The following is a 24,609-nucleotide window of genomic DNA, read 5'->3' as shown; positions in this document are numbered from 1 at the left end:
TGAAAGAGAGAGACTATTTGGTTAGAGCAGTAGAAGGTTTGCCGGGCTCAAGAGACTTCCGCAAAGAGTTTTATGTTATTTGGACCGAATTTGTTTCCTGGCATTGAGTACAGAGTATTTTTACCCATAAGATCACCATGAAATCTGTTTTGGGAATTTTTTGTTTACTGGAATTGAAAAAGGCTTGAAAGCATTTAAGTGACCGGTGCAAGTAGCAGCTTTGTCAGGAAAAGAGAGTTTTTAGTTAATTAAGGTATTTGTCAGAATTTTGAAGAAAGCAAAACTGTGAAATCAGATTTTGTCATCTGTTTCCCAGTAAGGGTTTGAATTTAGTTCTGATGGCAGTAGTGAAACTACCTTTGAGCCTCTGGCTTTGGCATCTTTCATTTTTTTTTTTAAACTATTGAAGATGATTTTTCTTATAACAATTTGTCTTCATTTTTTTGGTGGATAAATAGTTATACGAATGATTCTTAGTTTGGTACCTAAGGTAAACTAAACGTTTCATTTGAATCAGCAAAATGCGCTGTCTATAAGCCTCAGCTGAAGAAGTTTGCACTCTCTGAATGTTAAGATATATAAAAAAAATCTTTATAAAACACAACCCACTAGATGCATCAATAATCTGATGTGTATGTATATATATATATATAAAACTTTTATTTCAATTGGTCAGTTCTTTCCAAAAGTCAAACTAGATTTTTGGGTTTGGGGGACACAAAAGGTAAGGCAGCATTTAAGTCAATGTCTAGATGACTAAAGAATGATATATTTGAGCACTATAAATTGAGGGGCTTTTCATCCCCAGGGTTTCTGAAAGCGCACTCTACAAGGATTGTGATGACATTATACCGTATTTCCCCGAAAATAAGACCTAACCGGAAAATAAGCCCCAGTTAAGATCGTCTGCCAGACGGATGCATTTAGTACATCCATTGCAAAACACGACGGACGTATTGAATTATAAAATAATATTAATATATAAATAAATATTATTGACATTAATACTTAAGTATTTGTAAATACCCAAGCGGGCGCCTTTGGACAAAAGGTAAACGTCCACACACACAAGCTTTCACCCAGGCACCCATTCACATCCACACACACCAGCTCTCACCGCCAAACCTCTTTTTCCTTCGCTGCAGGGATGGACTCTATTTCCGCCATGGCTTTACTCCAGCGGGCCTTCTTTTTCACTGCCACAGGGATGGGCTCCCATGGCAGCCCTGCTTGGTCGGGGTCGGGTCTCCTCTTCGCCACCATGGGAATGAGCTTCCGTGGCAGCCTTGTTTCATCGGAGTTCGACACTGCCATTCCTTCCACCCCACCCCTGGGCTCTGCGATGTCTGCCTCACCGGCCAATCAAAGGCTTACTCCCTTCTTCCTACTCCCACTGGCAGGTAGAAGGGAGGAGGCTTCCGATTGGCCTGCACAAGGACAGGCAGAATGAAAGAGGATTCCCTTTGGGCATTGGGGGCAGGAAGAAAGGAGGCTTCCCATTGGCCCACGGGGGCTGGAAAAAGGGAGAAGGGAAGATTGTTGTACATGAAAAATTGACATCCCCTGAAAATAAGCCCTAATGCGTCTTTTGGAGAGCAAAAATTAATATAAGACCCAGTCTTTTTTTCAGGGAAATATGGTAGGTTAAAAGAGTGAATGCAGGGCTTTCAGAAGAGGAGGATGACCACCTGGGGTACCAGCTCGCATCACCAGAGAGTGGGACATTAATGCTGCATCTTAGCACTGTAGTGATAGGAACCTGTAGTTGCTCCTACACAGCCGCTAGACTGTGGTTGCATCATTGGAGGGGGACGCAGTCTGTCTAGCTTGTCATCCAAGGGAGCATCTCCAGCCTTCCCATATCTGGCTGCACCCCTTCCTATGGCTCACCCTAATCCTGGACAGCCTAGGGTGCTTGGCCAGCAGTGAACCTGAGGAAAAATATCTGTGGTAGAGATTTATGAAGCTACCCATGTCAATCAGTAGATACCTGTCAAAATACATTGTTTCATAAATGTATCAGTGGATATAGTGTTTGGAAGATAGTTTCTCCCAGGACAAGCAGGATGGTAGTCCTCACATATGGGTGATGTCACTGGATGGAGCCCTATCATGGAAAACTTTGTCAAAGTTTCTAGAAAACTTTGACTGGCACACTGAGTGCACTGAGCATGCCCAGCTTGCCATTATCCCTGTGTCCACAAGGGTCTCCCTTCAGTCTTCTTTTTTCCACGCTGCAGTTAGCATCGCTTTCAGGAGCTTTGTGAAAAATTTCTCACAACTTTTCCTCACGGAAACACTTGAAGTTTTACTTCACAAATAATTTTTCCCTACATGGGTCTCCCTTCGTGTACATTTAATCGACGCTCGGTGAGTACTATACCTGTTTTTCGATCTGTTCCTGTCACCTCACTAACAGTTTCCCCGGCTTACCAACCGAATTACAGCCTCCCTTCTCCCTATGTTTTTATCCTCAGTTAGCTCCAAAAAGCCTGTGAGTGTCCTCCTGCGATCCTCCACCGGGTTATTGGGGCTAGAGGGATAGGGATGTCCATGGTTACTGTTGCTGCCAGGGCCGCTGTCGAGGCCATCGATGCTCTCATCCCATCCATGCCTCCATCGATGCCGTCGGTGCCCCCATCAATGCCATTGATGCCTGCATCGATTTTGTCAGTGCCATTGGTTTTTCCATCAATGCACTGATCCCTCCATGAATTCCATCGATGCCCACATAGATGCCATCAATGGCCAGGTCGATGCCGGCGGCGGCATTTCCGTCGGTGCTGTCGTCGATAACTACGTCGCTGTTATCGGTGCTCCGCTCGTGCCATCGATGCTTCCATCGATATCGTCAATACTACCGGAGCACCTAAACGCAATGCCCTCGACTAAACAAAATGCTCCATACTTCGGGTTCTTAACCAAAGCCCGGTATCATCCTAGGGTGCTAGACAGTGCCAGGAGCAGTGCAGGCATGGTGACAGTCCGTCACCACTCACCATCCGAGACAGCAAGGGCATCCACCTCTGCGCTGGGGAAAGACCGGGCCAAGCACCATGGCAATCATCGTCACAGGCACGGTGACCGTCCACCATCGATGCAATCCAGGACATCGGTGGCATCTTACTCTGTGCTGGAGAATGACCGGGCCGAGCTCCGAGGGATACTTATTCTGCACCGGCGTCAATGTCCATTGAGCCAGTTGCGAAGCGGACCCAGGTTCATGAGTCCTGTGCTCCGAGGCGCCGAGGCATTCCCCACCAACACCGGTGCCGGGTACTGAGCCACCACAAAATATTGTGGAAGCACCAATAACGCCTAGCCTGTCTCCTCTGTAGCTGCGCTACCATACCAGTTTACAGAGCTGAGCCGGAAATTTGCGTCCCTCAGGCTGTCCTCGATGCCTCCCAAAATCCATGGAGCCATCAAGGTTCACTGACTCTTCCTCCTGCAATCCACCATGAAGGACGGTAAGTACTCTAATCTCGCTTCAGCAACAATCCCATTGAGACCTGGTCGCTAAATTGGCTACATGGTTTCGGAAGGTTCTAGGTGGTATTCTCCTCCAAGAACCGTATTAGTGTCACATATCGCTATTGCCAGCTATGTTTGACACAACACCAAGAGAACCTCTCTACTAATAATTTGGGATTGCATCGAGATGTCCTCCCGTTGCCAGCAACGGGACTCCGTACTCGATAATACTCTGGCTTCTGGTTCCTAATTACGTCCTGAAGTCCCAGATACATTAGCTGATCTGCTGGACACAAGATCCAGCAGACATTGCCTCAATTGCAAGCCCACCTCGAGACCTGGCGACAGCTCTCGACGTTTTCTTGCACAGCAGACAGCGATGCGAGTAAGACTTTTACCGCTCCCGCGGGAGACCAGCTGATATCCAGATTACATCAGCTGTGCCAGTTGGACCGCCTCCTGGTCTCTCAACCTTGCCGGATATCAGAGCAGCCATCCCATTTAGTACCAGGCCTTGGGATACAGTCCCCCGGATGCTACAAGGCAGGGGGGAGTTTTTAATCCCACTATTCCTTCTTTCAATAGAAAGCAGATGCTCTCCACCCATCCTGGACCTCAGAAATATAAACAACTTTCTTCAGAAGGGACAGGTAAAATGGTGTGTCTTGTCACTGTGCTTCCCTTACCCCGCAGTAAGTGGGTTGCCTCTGTCCTCTAGTCTTTCTATGTGCTTCATAGTAAGTCAACAACATTCCAATGCCAAGTTCTGCTGTTTGCACTAGCTTCGACAACTTGTGCATTTCACCAAATGCCTAGCAGTGACTGGTTTTTCTAGGAGCAAAACATCATTCACACTTTTCCTTGCATGGACAGCTACCTAAAAAAGGAGTCAATCCAAGCAAGGAGCTCTAAATTCTCCATGACTCACTATAAATCTACTACCTGGAATTTCTGTTTAACTACCATAAATCCCATATGGAGCAGTTCTGGACACTACAGTCGCAACTATCTTCCTGCCCAACAACCACGCAGAAATCCTGTCAAATTTCTACACATCTCTGCGCGCATGCAACTTAGCCTCAGACCCTCAATTCTTTCATTGATGGGCCATGGGGTTTTTTCACTATCCACTCATATGCCCAGATTGGCTATGAGTAAGATTCAGTGGATTTTCAAATATCAGTTGCTCTAAGCTGTTCAACCGCTTTTGTTCTGATCCATATTACCGATCTAGAACCAAATCCTCAGATGGTCCTGGTCACAGTCTCATTTATTTAGGGTTGAAGAGTTAGAATCCACATCTTCCCAACCCAATATGCGTCTATTCCGCTCCATACAGAGTTTCACATCAACTTTCTGGAGCTTCAAACCATGAGTCATGCTTTTTATGCCTTGAAATACTGCCTCTGCAATCAGACAGCATAGTGGCAATGTGGTATTCCAACACACAAGCACACACAACCTCTTAGCTACTCTGCCAGGAAGCTGCGCAGCTCTAGCCTTCGGCCCTTGCATGCTCCATGCATTCCCGGGTCACTTATCTAACAAACTTACCGAACGCACTAGCAGACCTTCTCCATTGATGTTTCCATCCTCTCGAATGGTCTCTGACTACATATGTAACGAGCAAAATCTTCTAGCACTGAGATTAACCGACCTTGCCCTCTTGGTCCGAATCAAACTATACAATGGACAGGTTCTCCTCCCTACACATGTGTTGGAATGCATTCCCATGGATGCCTTTGCTCGCTCTGCAAAAAAGGCCTCTTATATGTGGCTCTTTTGATGCCTCTCATAGCCATAACTCTCATTATGCTACAACAGGACGGGGTTCACTGTTTCTCAGACCCACAACCTGACCACGACAATTATGCTTTCCCATACTTCTCAACCTATCACTCCAGTAACCAATTCGCCTGCTCACAGGTCAGTCTCATATCACAGATTCACTGATGTTCTCAGGTACTGGTAGCATCACAACAGCCTTCCACACTTAAATCTTACCATTCGAAATGGCATGATTTACCACATGGCTCATACAAAAGGGTATTAGCCCCTTTTTCTACACCACTCCTTTTCTATTACGCTTTCTAACAAACCCTCAGATTCTGGTCCCCAGACATCCACCTCATGGGTACACCTTGGTTCCAATTCGGCGTACCACTTGGGAGTGGGGATGCCCGATTAACGGTTCAACCCCTTCTGAGTCAGCTTACCATGGGTTATCCACTGATTAAGCCGCCTCTATGTTCACTGGTTACGGAATGGGGCCTACATTTAGTGCTTACAAGACTCATACGTTCCCCGTTCGAGCCTTTACGTTCCTATAACTTAACAGTCTGGCTTGGGAACTTCTTTCCCTCATAGTCCCCCGTAGTCATCACTTCTGCCAACAGGGTCAGTGAGTTACACACCCTTGATGCATACTCACCCGACTGCGTTCCTCCGTGACCAAGTGGTCCTACGTACTCACCCTCATATTCTTCTTAAGGTAGTCGCAGCCTCTCACCTTACTCGGAATATACTCTGCCCACTTTTTCCCAATGCCTCTCTCTCACCAGGGTGAGAGGGTTTTCCACTCCCTGGACTGTAAGAGTGCACTTGCATTCTATCTAGACCACACTACACTCCATAGGAATTACACCTAACCCTTTCCTTCTTTGACAAAAGACAAGCTGCGAGTTCAAGTGGGCAAACAGACTCTCTCCAACTGACTAGCAGACTATATCGAATTCTGCTATGACGCACCAGGCCTTCCTCTCTAGGTGTGAGTACAGGCACATTCTATAACAGCAATGACAACATCGGTACCACACTATCGTTCAGTACCAATGGCCGCTATTTCCTAGGCTGCGACTTGTAGCTATCTTCACACATTCGCAGCCCCCTTCTACTTATCAATGAAAGTCTGTCAAGACTCTGCCTTTGACCAACCTGTCTTGAAAGCTTTCTTCCACGATAATCTCCAACTCCTTCCACAACCACCTGCTGTGATGTCAGGCTGCCTCATCTTTACCAATAGCACACCAATTATTGTGCCTCCGCACGAGTTGTCTGCTATTGGCCTGTTATAATATGAGTCAGCCTGTAGCTTGCTAATCACCCATATGTGAGGACTACCATCCTGCTTGTCCTGGGAGAAAGCAGAGTTGCTTACCTTGTAATAGGTGTTCTCCCAGGACAGCAGGATGTTAGTCCTCACGAAACCCACCCACCACCCAGCGGAGTTGGGTTTGCCGACGCTTTATTTTATTTTTCGCTCATACTTTTGCTACAAATGAGACTGAAGGGGGACCCCGTGTGGCCACAGGGTTGGTGGCATGCTCAGTGTGCCAGTCAAAGTTCTAGAAACTTTGACATAAGTATTCCGTGACAGGGCTCCATTTGATCATGTCACCCATGTGTGAGGACTAACATCCTGCTGTCCTGGGAGAACATCTGTTACAGGTAAGCAACTCTACTTTCATGCCAAATCACTGGAAGAGAGCTGCCTGGTGACTCGCAGGGTGATTTCCCTGTTGCAGGAGTTCAGCTGGGTGGTACAAGTCGCGGCTCTCGCCTGTTTCAGGGGTCAGGTGAATGGTGGTTCCTTGTCAGCTCATCCTGTTGTGGTCCATTTCCTGAAAGGAGTGAAACATCTTCGTTCTCCCTTATGATTTTCAGTACCCAATGGAGTCTGAATTTGGTCTTGAATTTTTTAGTGGGACCTACGTTTAGGCCAACATGTAGCCTGCCCTTACAGTTACTGACCTTGAAAAAAGTGTTTCTTGTGGCAATTTGTACTGCGCGGAGAGTTTCCGAGCTGCAGGCCTTTTCTTTCTGGAAGCGCTTCCTCCAGTTGACTCCAGGGGCAGTACGACTGCGTACTGTTCCTTCCTTTTTACCGAAGGTGGTCACTAAGTTTCACTTGAATGAGTCCATCTCTCTGCTGTCCCTGGACAGAGAGGAAGCCGCAGAGGAGTATTGTCTGTGTAGACCCCTGGATGTCAAGAGATATATCATCCAGTATCTGGCAGTTTCTCTGACTTAATATCGTGGCGATATTAAGTTGAAGGAACCAAAAGTTAAAAAAAATTAGTGCCAGTGGTCAAGTTAGGGAAACAGACGCTTGTTAACTGAGTATCTTCTTCCTAACCCATGGCTGTGCATGGGTTAGGAAAACAGATGCTCTTAAAATGGAGTGTTCATTTTCTAACCCGCGGCAGTTGACCTCTCCTGAGCGCCCACTGCCAAAGAGGCGCTAGGGATGCGCAATCGACCTTAGTATCTCCTTGGCAGCACAACCCCTCATTTAAATATTGCATTGTGCACTTAGGAGAGGTGCCTGGGCGTGCATTAGAAAATCAGGCACTCAACACTGAGTGCTCGCTTTCGACACACTTTTATTGCATCGGCCCCTAAATGAATGTTTTGGTGTTTACTGTCAATACAGGTTTCTGTAATTCTAAACGGTCTACTATAAATCTCATTCTTTGTTCTCTTGTTTAAAGTCTCAAAGTTGAGTTAATCGGTGGAAGTTAATTACAGGTAAAGCTGCAAGATCTTTGGGCCACAAACCAATCTATATAAGAAAAACTGGTTAGTCGCAATATAAAGCTATACTTGCTACTCTGCTGTTAAATCAGTTATATTCAAGCAAACACTTGATAATTTTCATTTTAATCAGATATTTAATAGACTGCTTTTCAGAGTATTGGGTTTAAAGCAATAATGTAATCATATAGCAGTATAATGTTATTTATAGGTAAGTTCTTATTTTCACAGCTATAATCCATTTGATGGCCCAAATGAGAATCCTGAAGCTGAACTTCCACTGACAGCAGGAGAATATATTTATATCTATGGGGAGATGGATGATGATGGCTTTTATGAAGGTGAGTAATGGAACACACATAGGTCTTATTTACTAAAGTGATTTAAAATGTGGATGGGTTAATGAGGTAATCACTAAGGGGCCAATGCAATATTTATATGCAGAAAGCACCCCCAGGGAGCGCCATGCAATATTTAAGTTAGGGGTCGCATTAGCAAGGAGGTGCTAGGGTTGCTTGCGTGCCCCTAGCACCTCCTTGCTAATGAGAGCCTCAGAGCGTCGTCCATCCGCCAGTTAGGAAAACAGACGCCGATATGTTTTACTAAACGGCACACAGCCAGGGGGGTTCAGGAACGGATGCTTGTCAATTGAGCGTCCGTTTCCTGCACCGGACTGCCAGCACTTTTTTTTTTTTAACTTTAAAAAAAAAAAAAAAAAATTTGTGAAAGATTTTCCTTCTACTTAATATCGCACTAATATCGTACTAATATTGTACTAATTTTAGGAGCGCTCAGCAATTAACGCCTGCTCCAGACAGGCATTAACGCCTGCTCCAGGCAGGCATTAATTTCTGATTGCTAAAATGTGCATCCTGAACACACTTTTTTTTTTTTTGCTTTGGGAGTGAATAGCTAATAGCCTCATTCATATGCATTTGCATGTGATGAGCGCTATTAGATTCACTCCAAGTTGGACGCGTGTTGTAGAGGCGCTAATCCCCTTAATGCATAAGGGGATTAGTTAGCGCCTATACAACCCGTGTCCAATTGCGGGTTATACAGTGTGCTTGGCTGAGCGCACTGTATTGCATCGACCCCTTAATGCAGTAATTGAGTGCTGCAGTAGGGCTTGTTTCTGTAGCCACTTTCTTCCTACCCCTTTGTCTCCTGCTCTCTCCCCGCAACCAGTCCCTTCCCCCAGCTTCCAACTCTCTCCTCTCCCATTTCAGTACCCACCGCTCTCCTCATCCTTTCCTCCCTCTCCCTATTCCCACCCCTCTTGCTCTTCTTTCCCTCAGCCCCCTTTTCTTTCCACCCTTGCTCCCACCTTCTCTCTTCTTCCTACTCTCACACACTCTTCTTGCTGTGTCACCCTCCTGCTCTTCAGGTCTCTAGCTCTTCCATTGCTCCCCAGAAACTTTCTTATGAAGCTGCCTCCCTACATTTCCTAGAAGCACTCAGCAGCAGCAGTGGAAATGCAGGTCCAGCAGCCGCAACAGGGGTGGCAAAGGGAGGGCAGTTTGGATGTCTGCAATAACAGCAGCATCAAAATACAGCAGGTCTGCAGAGGTGGGAACTAAGGGAAGGGGAAGACAGGTCCGATGTCAGTGGGCGGTGGTGTTAAGGGAGGGCAGGCCAGGTGGCTGAAAGAAAAGGCAGATCATGGAAGGAAGGCAGGTACCAGGAGCAACAAAATGAAGAGGTGGGTCCAGGATGCTGGCAAAGGACTAAGGGGTAGATTTTCAAAGGTTACGCGTGTAACCCCCGAAAACATACCCTGGCGCGCATCGAGCCTATGTTGCATAGGCTCGGCGGCGAGCACAAGCCCCGGGATGCGCGTATATTTCCGGGGCTTTCAAAAATGGGTGGTCCGGGGGCGTTCCCGAGTCCTCCGGCATAGCGGGCGAGCCGGCAGCGGGCAGGCGTAACTTTGACGACAAAAGGGGGGGGGGATTTAGGTAGGGCTGGGGGGAGGGTTAGATAGGGCAAGGTGGGGGAAGGCGGAGGGAACGGAGGAAGGCTGCGCAGCTCGGGCCGCGCAAGTTGCACAATTGTGCACCCGTTGCGCGCACCGACCCTTGATTTTATAACATGCGTGCAGCTGCGTGCGCATGTTATAAAATAGAGCGTAGATTTGTTTGCGCGTGGTTGCGCGAACAAATCTACGCCCGCGTGCATGTTTTAAGATCTGCCCCTAAATGTGGAGATGCTCCGTTTTAAGCTTGCTCAAAACAAAAGTTACGTCTATAAAATGTAATTTCCACCACAAACAAGCTGCATTGAAGGGGGAGGCTCAGAGCACGCCCTCAGGTAACAGGAGGAGATTGTGAGAACGGGGAGGTGTTGCTGACCCTTACACTGTATGCTTTCCAGTCCACATTTTGGTGGGGTCATGACCCTGCAGTCCACCCCATTCTGTTGCCTATGATTTGTGCTCATAGCCTTCCAGCAATTTCTCCTTGCTTTGTCTGTGCTCTACCCTCATACCTGCTCCCTTTAGCTACCCTGTTGCTCAGGGGGTAGCCTGGCAAACTCACTTTTATAACTTTCTTCACAATCTTCATTATTTCACCTGGCATGACAGCCTGTATCTGTTTCCGACAATCATTCCCCCTCCTCTAGTTTAAATACTTGTCAATGTGTGATCTGAATATCTCACCTAGGATCTGTTTTCCTGCCACAGAAAGATATAGGCTATCACTACAGTATAGTCCTATTATTCCATGCATGGCTCTAGTCTTCATTATGTCTGAAATCCTTCTATTTATGTGAAACACCAAAATAAGGGAAAAATACTATACCGTATAGAGCAATAATGAAATAATAATTTACAATTTACAATAACTTTATTTTTCAAAAAGATAAAATACAATTTTATAAATATCCTATAATTACATCACTGGTAAAGTTATCCCAATTTAAAAATAAGCTATAACCCCAACACATCCATAGTCATTCATACCACCCTACACCTCCATATAAAACCAATACATAAAGAGAAAGAGAAGGGAGAGGTTGCAGTCCAACTTACTTGGCAGAGCTAAGAATTATTTTAAGCCTTTTTACAAAGCTTTTAATTTTTCTATTTCTGTTAACTGTTTACTTCCCTCCCACCCTACCCCTCTACCTACTCACCCACCCCTAGGTTGGTTGTTCTGATATAGTCTGCCTTAAATACATAATTGGCAACAAGATAAATTGGTAATTTGGTTGTTCCTTAGGTGTTATCCATCAGATAAATTTAACAAAATGAGGACTATCCAATGTAACCATTGTGGAGCATTTATTCTCAGGGAAATCATCTGGAAACTTAGGGCTTGCACTAATTGCTCAGAACTGTCTTCCTTGAAAAAAGAGCTGGCTGAAGATACAGCTGAATTGGAAGCAATAAAGAAAGTTTCACCCACTTTATATAATTCAGGAGTTAATCCCATATTATCACATAAAAACCAAAAGTCAAAACAAAAGGGGTTTACAGTGGGCTCAGGCAGGATAAGACCTGTGACCCACAGACGCCCATTCTTGACAGCTGTTCAGCCCACAAGATTACCTCCTCACTCACATAGAGCATTAAGGAACTCAAAAGACAGAATTACAGTGGGCTCTGGTAGAATCAGACCTGTGATGCGGAGACACACTGTATCAAGTTAGAAAAGTGCAAAAAGCCTTCTCTGTATTAGTTATTGAAGATCTTGCGAAAGAGATTGAAGTGATATCCGAAAAGAAAGAAGAAACCCAATGCATACAGAAATGTCACCCCCGAAATACAAATAAAAATGCAAAGGAAAAGGGTGAAGTGGATAAGAAAATTCAACTAAATAAGACACTAAAGGAATCCAAGAAAAGCTGTAACCAGAATGAGAAAAGCTGGAAAGCTATGAGCACAAATGCTCGTAGTTTAGTCAATAAAATCCCAGATCTGCAAGCCCTAATGATAGAGGCGGACTTTGACATTGTTGCTGATAAGGAGATGTGGTTCACGGAATCTCATGATTGGGATACGGCAATACCAGGCTATAACTTATTAAGGAAGGACAGAGAGGACAGGAAAGGGGGAGGAGTGGCTCTTTGTCAGAAACAATATCCAAGCGTCTGAGCTGCAAAGAAGATGGGGCAAAGAAGAAGCACTATGGGCTGACCTAAAAAAAGATGATGGGGCTTCCGTTTCTATTGGAGTGGTTTACAGGCCTCCAAATCAAATGGAAGAGCTTGACAAAGCTCTAGTTGAAGACATACAAAAGATGGGAAAGAAGGGAGAAGTGATTATTGGAGATTTTCATCTGCCGGATGTAGACTGGAGAATCCCTTCTGCAGAATCTAACAGCAGTAGAGAGATAGTGGGATGCCCTGCAAGGAAGGGGCTCTGTTCAAACAAATGGTAATGGAACGCATAAGGGAGGGAGCTATACTTGACTTGGTTCTCACTAATGGAGATAACGTCTCTAATGTCCAGGTGGGTGCCCACCTCAGCACCAGTGATCATCATACAGTATGGTTTCATATATCAAATAGGATACGGAGAAGTAGCACGAAGACTCGATTTTTGCAGTTCAAAAACACGGACTTTGATGAAATGGGGAAGTACCTGGAGGAAGAACTGGAAGGCTGAGAGAACGGGAGAGATGTGGAACAGTGGACCAAACTAAAAGGAGCAACTGCAAAGGCAACTAATCTATATGTTAGAAAAGTAAAGAAAAGCAAGATAAAAATGAGACCTATCTGGTTCTCAAAGGAGGTGGCTGACAAAATAAAAGCTAAAAGAACAGCGTTCAAGAAATATAAAGAATCCCAAAGAGAAGAACACAAGGAAGAATATCTAGTGGAACTGAGGGAGACGAAGAAAATAATCAAGAAGGCAAAAAGTCAAGCGGAAGAAAGGATTGCCAAAGAGGTAAAGCAAGGAGACAAACCATTTTTCAGATACATCAGTGAAAAGAGAAAAGTTCAAAGTGGTATATTAAAATTGAAAGGTGAAAAAGATCAATGGGTGGAGACAGATGAAGAAATGGCTGAATTATTAAACTAATACTTCAGTTTGGTATTCCCTAAAGAAGACCCTGGAGAAGAACCGACATTAGTCAACAAGAAACTGGAGGGAAGCGGAATGGATGAAACTCCGTTTATGGAAGAGAATGTATGGGAAGAGCTAGGAAAACTGAAGGTGGACAAAGCCATGGGGCCTGATGAGGTTCATCCCAGGATACTGAGGCAGCTCAGAGATGTGCTGGCGGCTCCATTGTATGACCTGTTCAATAGCTCCCTCAAAACAGAAGTGGTGCCGAGTGATTGGAGAAGAGCGGTGGTGGCCCCACTTCACAAGAGCGGGAGCAGACAGGCTGGAAACTACAGGCCGGTTAGCCTCACCTCGGTGGTGGGAAAGATATTGGAGTCACTGCTGAAGGAAAGAATTGTGAACTATCTACAAGCAGCAGAATTGATGGACCAGAGGCAGCATGGTTTCACCAAGGGAAGGTGCTGTCAGACAAATCTGATCTACTTTTTTTGATTGGGCGACTAAGGAATTGGATCAAGGAAGAGCGCTCGATGTCATCTACTTGGATTTTAGCAAAGCTTTTGATTACTGTCCCGAACAGGAGGCTGGTGAATAAAATGAGAAGCTTAGGAGTGAGTGCCAAGGTGGTGGCCTGGATTGCAAACTGGTTGACCGACAGAAGACAATGTGTGACAGTAAATAGAACTTACTTTGAAGAGAGAGCAGTGGTTAAGCGGAGTGGTGTTTGGGACCGGTCCTGTTCAATATCTTTATGAGCGACATTGCAGACGGGATAGAAGGTAAGGTTTGTCTTTTTGCAGATGACACTAAGATCTGCTGGAAGGAGTGGAGAGTATGAGATAGGATTTAAGGAAGCTGGAAGAGTGGTCGAAGATATGGCAGCTGAGATTCAGTGCCAAGAAGTGCAAGTGTCATACATATGGGGTGCGGAAATCCGAAAGAACAGTATTCGATGTTGGGGGGGGGGGGGGGGAGGGGCTGGTGTGCACAGAGCAGGAGAGATACCTTGGGTTGATAGTGTCTAATCTGAAGTCAGCGAAACAGTGTGACAAGGCGATAGCTAAAGCCAGAAGGATGCTGGGCTGCATAGAGAGAGGGATATCGAGCAAGAAAAGGGAAGTGATTATCCCCTTGTACAGGTCCTTGGTGAGGCCTCACCTAGAGTACTGTGCTCAGTTCTGGAGACCGTATCTCCGAAGGGACAGAGACAGGATGGAAGCGGTTCAGAGAGGGATGATCAAAAAGGTGGAGGGTCTTCATCGAATGACTTACGAGGAGAGATTGAAGAATCTAAATATGTACACCCTGGAGGAAAGGAGGAGAAGAGGTGATATGATACAGACTTTCAGATACTTGAAAGGTTTTAATTATCTAAAGACAATGACAAACCTTTTCCATTAGAAAAAAATCAACAGAACCAGGGGTCACGATTTGAAACTCCTGGGAGGAAGACTCAGAACCAATGTCAGGAAGTATTTCTTCACGGAGAGGGTGGTGGATGCCTGGAACGCCCTTCCGGAGGAAGTGGTGAAGACCATAACTGTGAAGGACTTCAAAGGAGCGTGGGAATAAATACTGTGGATCCATAAAGTCTAAAGGATGTGAATGAAGAGAGGAGGCATGGGGAGTAGTTTGCGGGAATTACGGCTACTACCTGGAGATTAATACCCTTATTCAATAAACATACTCACTGTCAATGCAACTCCAGCATTGCTCTATGCTTCAACGGCAAGAGGAAATATGGAAAAAAAGGATTTGCATTCACAAAAAAGCCAGGGAGTAGCTTGCTTGTTGCGGCGGTTGCTACCCCAAACTAAATAAGTCTGATACTTCACTTCAATGCATATCCTGCATAGCTCTCTCCTTCAACGGCAGGGGGGAAAGACTGATACTTCATTTTCAGTGCATATCCAGCATAGCTCTCTGCTTCAACGGCAGGGGGGAAAGAGGATTTATATTCAGGCAACAACCAACAAGGAATGAATTACATAGTCTGGGCAAACAAATAATTATGGGAGTAGCTTGCTTGTTATGGCGGTTTCTACCCTGAATCAATTAAGCCTGATACTTCACTGGGAATACATATCCAGCGCAATGCACTGATTCAATGGCAGGGGGAATAAAGAAAAGATGAATTATATTCAGACAACAACAAGGACTGAATGGCACAGGCTAGGTAAACAAGCATGGGAGTAACTTGCTTATTGCAGCAGTTGCTACCCCTGACCAATTGAGCTGGATGCTTCGCTTGGATGCAGCTCCAGCGCTACTCTCTACATTGATGGCAGGGGTGTAGGGAAACTGGAACCATGGGGTTGCTGATGGGGGCCAAGTGTAACAGATAAGTATGAGGGAAAAAAAAGTGTGAAAGCTTGCTGGGCAGACTGGATGTTCCGTTTGGTCGTCTTCTGCCGTTATTTCTATGTTTCTATATAGGAATACGAACATGAATGCTGGAAAGCGTCAGGAAATACTGAAAAATGGGGTAATGTCCATTAGACTAGGATCTTCTCTACTTAGTAAATTTCTTTTTTAAAAGTTTACCACCACAAATGTTTCAGAAGATGAAGACTTCTCAATTCTTCCACTTTCTTCTATAAAAGTCCATAGCTGATATAAAAAGCAGACAAATGTATAACAACCCTCGTAATGTCTGACGTTCCTGTTCCCAACAAAGAATTCTCTATCACCCTCGCACAAAGGGCTTCTTCAGGGGAAATACGACTCTCACCCCACTCTTTATCAAATGTAGATCATCTTCATTTAATTCTTCTTCAGATTACCGGTACAATGTAAAGAGAATAACTGCATATAGCTAAAACTTCACTATCCAGTGGAACTCATACTCGAACTTGCCACACTCAAAAAAACACAAATCAGGACAACACCACGTCAGCAGTCCCACGTAGCGCATCTTTCTATTTACACCAGCTTTTGAGCCATGTATTGAAATTTGATATTTAGCTTTTATTTTCTCTTTTTCTTGATCAAGTAATAACTTAGATGTCTAAGGCTCACCCTTTAATTCTTAAAATCCCTATTTAGTACACTGCCTCTGTTTCTAGTCTGATTATGGATCTCCAAGTGAACCATGATATCCTAAGAATCCCATCTCTTTTCTCCTATAATACTAAGAATCTGGTTTGTGTTCATATTAGCCCAGGATTTCAATAGGAATTGAATCTTTATTTTCCTCTAAATATGCCAGGTTAATGCTTTGTGTTTATTTAGATATATATTCCGCTTTTTGCACTTTTTTCAGCGCCTCAAAGTGGATTACATTCAGGTACTGTAGGTATTTCCCTATCCTCAGAGGGCATACAATCTTTGTACCTGAGGCAATGGAGGGTAAAGTGACTTGCCCAAGGTCACAAGGAGCGATAGCAGGACTCAACCCTGGTCTCCTGGTTCGTAGCCTACTGTTCTAACCACTAGGCTTATCACCACATGAGCATCACTTGGGCATCACTGGTCTGCCCCACAACTGGCCACACTCACCCCTAACACCAAGGGTAGGACGCCACTAGAACTCTTGCTCATCAGCCAGAATGCTACCATTGGGCTGGGCATGAGCACATCGGCACACTATCTAGGCCCCAAGGCGGTAAACAGCTTGAGGCATGCTCTGATGACTTCAGACCTCCAGAACCATTTAAATGGCGTGGGATCAGGTCACAGCAGCAGGTCGTCTGCTTTCGCAGTGTGTTACCAGTGTCCTGATTTCCTTGCCTTGTCTCTCCTGCCCAAGCCTTGCCTCATCTTGTCCAGCCCAGTCTTGCCTCATCTCTGCAGCCTGCCCTTCCTCATCCCCCTCTTGCCTCGCTCCTGTCTCTCCTCCAGACTAACTTCTGGATCTGACCCTTGCCTGGACCTTGGCTATTCTTCCATGTCACCTACCACTGACCTTCGCCTGGACCTTGACTATTCTCACTTGCCACTTGCCACTGACCCTTGCCTGGACCTGGACTTGCTATCATGGTATACCATGAGAGACTTCCACCTAAGTCCTGCTGGCCCCCGGAACCCAAGGGCTCAGCCTGTGGGAAAAGGGGCTGGTAAAGGTAAAGCTCCTGACCAGTCTCGTTCCAGTGTACATCTGCCAGCTGTCAGTGTGGGTCTAGGGAAGTACCGTATTTTTCACTCCATAAGTCGCACTTTTTATTTCCCCCAAACGTGGGAGGAAAATGTGTACGCGTCTTATGGAGCGAATGCAGTATCTCTCCCTCTTGCGCGCCATCCCCCTTCTCCTCCCAACTCAGACCAGTCAGCATGGTGGCGCAGGTCAAATGTCAGCTGTTTGATCTGGAGGGGCCTCCATAGTCCACGCGGTTCAAACAGCTGATGTTTGACCTGCACCATGCCAACCTTCATAGTAAGGATGGTTTTCACAGCCTGAACAGAGAGGAAGAAATGCCTCAGGAGCAGCAGGCCGGCAGGAGCCCAGCCAACAGAAGAAGATGCACCTCGGGAACAGCAGACCGGCAGGGAGCTCAAGCTCTGCCTGCAGAAGACAATACGTCTTGTAAGTAGAGAGCCAGCAGGATATCCAAGTCCTGTCGGGCAAATGTACGAGCATCTTCCTTCCCGTCCGCAACAGAGGAGCCCTAGAGTCTGAGTGAGTCTGAGTGGGGTGAGGGGAGAGCAGCCTGTGTGTGTATGTATATGTGAAGGAGAGAGAGTCAGTGAGTGTGAGAGAGCTATGTGTATGAGGGAGAGAGTCTGAGTGTGTGAGTGTCTGTGGGTATGTGTATATGTGAGGGAGAGCCAGTGAGTGTGTGTGTGTGTGGGGGGGGGGGGGGGAAGAGCCTATGTATGTGAGGGAGAAAAAACCAGTGAGTGTGAGTACTTGTGTGGATGTTCTCTGCCTTTACAATAAAAAACAAAACCGAAAAAATATCCCACAGATGGCCACCAGGGAGAGTCCCGTACGGAGCCTGCCATGGGGACAGAATTTTTTTTCCCTTATTTTCCTCCTCTAAACCCTAGATGAGTCTTATAGTGCGAAAAATATGGTAGCTCCCTAAGCTATGCTAACCACACCACAGCAACAAGGGTCCACTTATATTACACTTTGGTAATAGATTTCCCTAGCAGAAGGAGTTTTATGTTTTTTATCAGATCTTTTGACAAAGCTTTTGATTTTTGATTACACACTGGTTAGATACTTAGTGTGGCAGAGCAAAGGAAAGATGTTTTTCCATGGACAAGTCAGACACATCAGCCATACAAGTGGGTTAATGTCATCTCATGGCGCAGACACGGACATGCTTCTCTAAGCTCAAAGAAAATAACCCCCTGAGCATGGACACTCCACACAAGTCTCCTAATTGGATTTCTTCAGCTGACACAAAAGGATGTTTCTCTGCACTCTCCTAATTTGATTGCAGTATGTTTTGGGTTTTTTTTGCTTGTTATCTCTTCAGTTTTTGTTTACCTTTTATCTATTTAATTTCTTTCCTGTTCTCTCTCCCCCCCCCCCTTATCCTCATTCCCACCAAAAACATTTTTCTGAATAGTGAGGCTATCCTTTAAATGCTGCCCAAAATGTAGCCATAAAATGGCAACAGTAGACCTCCACAACCACGCCTTTGTTGCTTAGATCTGTCCTATGATGCAAACTGTAAAGCCTATGGAAGAATGTCCCCAAAAGCTATCAAATATCACCAGTTCAAATTTATAGACAATGCATCTTCAGATGCAAAGTCAACCCCTTCTTGTCAGTGGCCCAGAACCTTCAAAAAGTAAATGGTCACTGCTCTCTAAACACCATAGTGAGGAATTGTTCTCATCTTCTCGCTTCCATCAGTAGAATCTCCTTCGACATATAAATCCTAGTGCAAATCAAGACATGAGCCCTCATGTCTTGATTTGCAAAACACAGTCTCCTTCCTGTATGGTACAAACAGATTGTCGATTCTTCCAACCCATTTGTCAGGGAGCAGCTACAGAGGTAACCTCAGTTCCAACGATGGTAAAGAACAAAGGTTTTTACTTGAGATGCTTCCTGATACCAAAGAAATCAGGTGACGTTTGGCTTATCCTGGATTTAAGAGAACTGAACATGTATCTCAAAGAAGACGTCTGCGCGCTCGACGCCGGAAACAACGGCACCGAAACCATCTGCGCGCACGACGTCGACTTGTGGGCACAAGTCGACATGTGCGCACAAGTCGACATATTTGCACAACCTACAAGTAACATCGGCGCACATGGCGCCGAAGACAGCGCACTTGACAGCACACAGATCACTGCACAGTGGACTACAAAGGTCCAAGCAAGCAAGCATATCTTTCAATACCACATGGGGTAAAACGGAGACATCAGTCTCCAGATGTACCTCATTCCACCTCTTCAGACTCTAATTCTACAGAGGTGAAATGAAAACATATCAGACCATCACCGGTGGGAGATAGAACCTACACAGGATCATCGTCACGACATCACCATAGGCAATCACGTCACTCACATCAAAAAGCTGTGAAGACAAGAGATACATGGGCAGTGAGCCCTTCTACTTCTAGGTCCTCTCACCCACAAAGTGCAGATTCCTTATCTCGTAGACAAGTAATACATATCACTTCCTCTGCTTCATTTATGTCCTCGGATAATTCTGTTAGGACCCCAGAGGACAAGATAAGGAACCAACGGCTTCCCCTAAAATTAATCCGGTACCACCTAAAACAGGTGAACTACCAAAACAATCTGGTCGTTCAACAATGCCTCCTCAAACAAAAGAGGCATTTTTTCAATTATCCCAGTCATTGGCGGGGTTTTACGAAACTCTTCAATCATCCATTAAGATGTCTAACGAACTCTCAGCAAGTTCCCCGGAACACAGTATAAATCCTTCCAGAGAACTGTCTGTGGAGCCTCCAGCATCCCCAATGACAAAACGACCAATTTCATCAATTCAACAACAAGATACCCCTATAGATTCTCTGTCTCCGCAAACATCCCCATTATCATCCACTGGATTCCCATCAGATCCACAGGAACCGTATTCCCCTCCAGAGGACCTGACATACCCGAAATCTTTTTAAAAATTGGGCACGATACTACATGTGGAGGTCCAAAATGAGACAGACACTAGATCAGAAACCTTTGGTCTCCTAAAATTTTTCGATACTCCGGGAGAACCAACATCTCTCCCACCACACGAATTATTACATACTGTCTTACAGAAGTCGTGGGAAACACCTTACTCTCTATCAGCGGTTTCCAAGAAAACGGATATAAAATTCCGTATGCGAAAAACATCGCCTTACTCTATACCACAACTACCACATGCTTCAATTGTGGTAGAATCTGCAATGCAGAGATTCAAAAAATCAAAGTCGCATACCTCATATCCACTGGGAAAGGACAACCGGTGTTTAGATAACTTTGGCAGGAAGATATATCACAACTCAATGTTGAACGCCCATTGAACGCCAGTTTTACATAGTACAATACCTATATAAGTGCATACAAGCCACAAAGGGTATGCTTTCCTCGACGGCAGATTCAATTCCTCCACCTCTTCATGACATGGAGGAGTGTTCTTGACACCTCCTATGGTCGATATATGAGGCATTTGAAACATCTTCCAGCGCGACTGCAACAGCCATTGCAGCCCGTAGGATGGCATGGTTGCACTCTAGTACAATGTGAGAAGATTCCACGAGAAACTAATGAACCTCCCGTGTACAGGAGACAACCTGTTCGGAGAACGGTTTCAAGAATCAGTTGGGAAATTAAAGGAGGAAGCTCTAGCAGTTCAATCCTTAACGTCACAATCTCACTACTCGACCACGCGTCGTTATGTGGGATCTACACATCGACAATTCTATAACCGTAGACCTTACAGGTCCTATCAATCCTTTCGTACACAGACGTATCCATCTTACCAGTGTCCTCCGCCGCAACAAACCAACACGATTCAACGTAGGGGTAAGCCACGTAACCAGAGACAGCAGACACAACAACCGGCTGCTGCAGTAAAATCAACGCCGTCTTTTTAATAACCCAGCCACCACCACTACATCAAGCACCACCTGGCAGAATTCATTCATGCCTGGCAGCCTGGGAGAGAATAACAACCGATCAATGGGTTTTAGAGATAGTATGACATGGCTATCAACTCCAATTTACCACAAAACCCATACTACCTCACCTTTCCAATCTAAAGAGTCAAAGCTTCCAACCACAACTGGGGGAGGAGATTGCTTACAGGAATTGGGACTAGTGATCAATTTTCAGAAATCACATCTCCAACCAACACAACGACTACAGTTCATAGGAGCAGGCCTGGACACTGTTCGCAAACGGGCATATCTCCCAACAGAAAGAATAATACAAATACGTCAACTTCTCTACTCGTTGAACAACACTCAAAGGCCGTCGGCGATACAAATTTTGGTAGTTCTCGGCCACATGGCAGCGGCTATCTTCACAGTGCCCAACACCAGGCTACACATGAGACGCCTGCAGTGGGGACTAAAACGCCAATGGAAACAACACTCACAACTGTAGACACAGAAGTTATCGTTGACCTTCGAGATGAAACAGGACATAACATGGTGGCTCCAAGACTCCACCCTATCCAAAGGAGCATTATTCAATCCTCCACCTCACAATGCAGTCTTAACCACAGATGTGCTCCCCATCCCTTGCGAGACGCATCTCAAGATTTACGAAACCCAAGGGTTATGGACAATCTCCGAGCAGAACCTACAGATAAATTTATTGGAGCTCAGAGCAATTTGAAATGCGTTACAAGTGTTTCAAGATCACTTAAAGGGCCGCAGGGTCATGATATAAACAGACAATCAAGTGGCAGTGTTTTATATCAACAAGCAAGGAGGGTCCGGTTCATGGGCCCTTTGCAAGGAGACCCTGACAATCTTCAAACATGCTCACCAACATTGCATACATCTGCAAGCAACTTATCTACCAGGAGTAGCAAATACAAGAGCGGACAGGCTAAGTCGCATCTTTCATCCTCACGAATGGACACTCAATTCGGTGGTAGCCCAAGAAATCTTCAGGCAATGGGGGATGCCTATGATGGATCTCTTTGCAACAGAGATCAACGCTCAGGTTCCCAACTTCTGCTCGATAACACCAAGTCAATTCAGGAACGCCCAGGATGCCTTCCTCATTCCATGGACGACTGGCCTCCTGTATGCCTTTCCCCCATACCACTCATAACATGAACACTTCAAATGTGCATAGCAGATGAGGCTCAACTGATACTTATAGCTCCAGCCTGGCCAAGGCAACCGTGGTACAGTTTCCTTCTCTGACTGTCCATCAAGGACCCCATTCGGTTACCGAATCGCCCAGATCTTCTCTTCCAAGATCAGGGAACGCTTCTGCACCCACTACACTCATCTCTCCATTTGACAGCATGGAGATTGAGAGGCTCCTTTTAACAGAACAGGGAGTTTTCACTTCGGCACAATCCATTTTGTTGGAATCCAGGAAACTCTCAACAAGGAAAAACTATAGCTACAAATGGAAAAGATACTCGGCCTTGTGCACTTCTAACAGTGTACCACCATTAGACTGTTCAGCTGACTTACTCATGGATTATCTACATACACTGTACACAGCTGGTCTTGCAACATCATCTATTAGGGTTCATCTCAGTGCCATAGCGGCATACAGACCACTTAACAATATTCCTATTTCCAATCACCCCTTACTATCTTGTTTCATTAAGGGGTTAACTCACCTTCGTCCTCCAATCTCCAAACCTCCAGTTCCGTGGAACCTCAACATAGTTCTTGAACAGCTTATGCTTTCCCCGTTTGAGCCCATGGACTCAGCACATATTAAATACCTCACATGGAAAGTGGTGTTACTGGTTGCAGAAACATCAGCACGATGGGTCAGTGAATTACAGGCCTTGGTCAACTATTATCTGTATTTACAGTTTCATTATGAGAAAGTGGTTCTCCGAACTCACCCATCCTTTCTACCAAAAGTGGTTTCTCAATTCTATCTCATTCAGAACATAGAACTACCCATCGTTTTCTCTAAACCTCATGCAAATGACAGGGGAAAACTACTGCATACACTAGATTGCAAAAGAGCTTTAGCATACTACAAAGAAAGAACAAACTCAGACTCCCGTGTTTCTCAGCTCTTTGTCTCTTTCGACCCGAAAGCGCCTGGACTACCAGTGGATAGCACAGTTCATCAAATTCTGCTACGACAAACAGAACTTACAGCTACATTCTGTTCCAAGGCTCACCAAGTTAGAGCAGTGGTGGCCTCCTTGGCACACCTTAAACATGTACAACCCATAGACATTTGTAAGGCAGCTATATGGTCATCGCTCCATACCTTCACATCGCACTGCTGCCTTGATCAACAAGCAGCAGCTGATGCAAAGATTGGACACACAATCTACCAATCTCTATCTTAATCTCTATCTTCTTGTACACGAATGCCACACTGTTCAGGATCACGTACAAACATATATACCATAAACAACGTGATCGGGAGCTTGGGACTCCCATGACAGCATGGCTAATTCAGCCCTGCTATTGACGGGGAAATAGCAAGTTTGCTTACTGTAAACGGTGTTTCCGTGGATAGCAGGATGAATTAGCCATGCTGACCCACCCTCCTCCCTGGCAATCACCGTCTCTTCGACTACACTACAGCTTAATCACAGACTGAGGAGAATCTGTTACTTTCCTGCGCGGGAACACATGTGCAGCCGCAGAGAGCTAAAATCTAAATCTCTGCTTTGTAAAGCTCCGCCTCCCGGATCTGATTGACAGATCCCATGACAGCATGGCTAATTCATCCTGCTATCTATGGAAACACAGTTTATGGTAAACAAACTTGCGTTTAAAATGAATGTTTTACTCTATTTTCTTTACTTTTTCCCACTTTCCCTATCTTTCTCATGGCGGCAATATTGCAATCATGGCAAAAATTGATTTTCGACTTTATTTGGCATAAATATCCTCCACGAGTTGCCAGACTGACTCTTTTTCAGCCATGCTTGAGAGAAGGATTGTTAGTTCACCCCATTTGGGGTGGTACTTCGCGGCCTCCCAGCTCCGTGCCATGATTGATATGCACCGAAAAGCCTCTGTTCCACAGTGGGTTCTTCTTGAGCAAGCGATGGTAAGTGCTATGCCATTATCTGCCCTTCCTTGGGAACCAAAACCCTCATGGCAACCGATAGTCTGTTTTCCATTTGCCTTGCATACCACACTGAGAGTTTGGTCTCAATGGAAACACAAGCTAGTGGGCACTCATGCATATTTTTTTCGTACTCATCTTTTCCATAATACCACCTTCTCACTTGGGTTACATTCGCTTACATTTCAGAGGTGTAAAGCCTTTGGGGTTTTGCGTATTGATTGCTGCTTACACCAAGGCTCGCCCATTGGATTTCAAATGTTTCAGAATAAGTATAATATACCAGCTAACCACTTTCTGACTTATGCTCGACATAAACATTTCTTAGATTTTATGTTGCAGAAAGGTATGGTAAGCCAGATGAAGTCCTTGTATGAGAACATGCGAGGATTGATATCCAAAATCTACAATATCCCTAATGGGTACTTGTCGATATTTTGAAACAC

General features: G+C 45.3%; 1 protein-coding gene across 1 annotated transcript in view; it reads left to right on the top strand.

Annotated features, from left to right (window-relative positions):
• The window catches only part of TSPOAP1 (TSPO associated protein 1), a 1,024,985-nt gene that overhangs the window by 573,430 nt on the left and 426,946 nt on the right, over positions 1-24,609 (top strand). The window contains exon 17 of the mRNA XM_029613537.1: positions 8,239-8,348. Coding sequence (XP_029469397.1) covers positions 8,239-8,348 — 110 coding nt within the window. The remainder of the gene's footprint in view (positions 1-8,238; positions 8,349-24,609) is intronic.

Source organism: Rhinatrema bivittatum, chromosome 8, assembly GCF_901001135.1.
Source record: "Rhinatrema bivittatum chromosome 8, aRhiBiv1.1, whole genome shotgun sequence".
NCBI classification, from domain to species: Eukaryota; Metazoa; Chordata; class Amphibia; order Gymnophiona; family Rhinatrematidae; genus Rhinatrema; species Rhinatrema bivittatum.
This window is presented reverse-complemented; position numbering and strand designations above follow the sequence as displayed.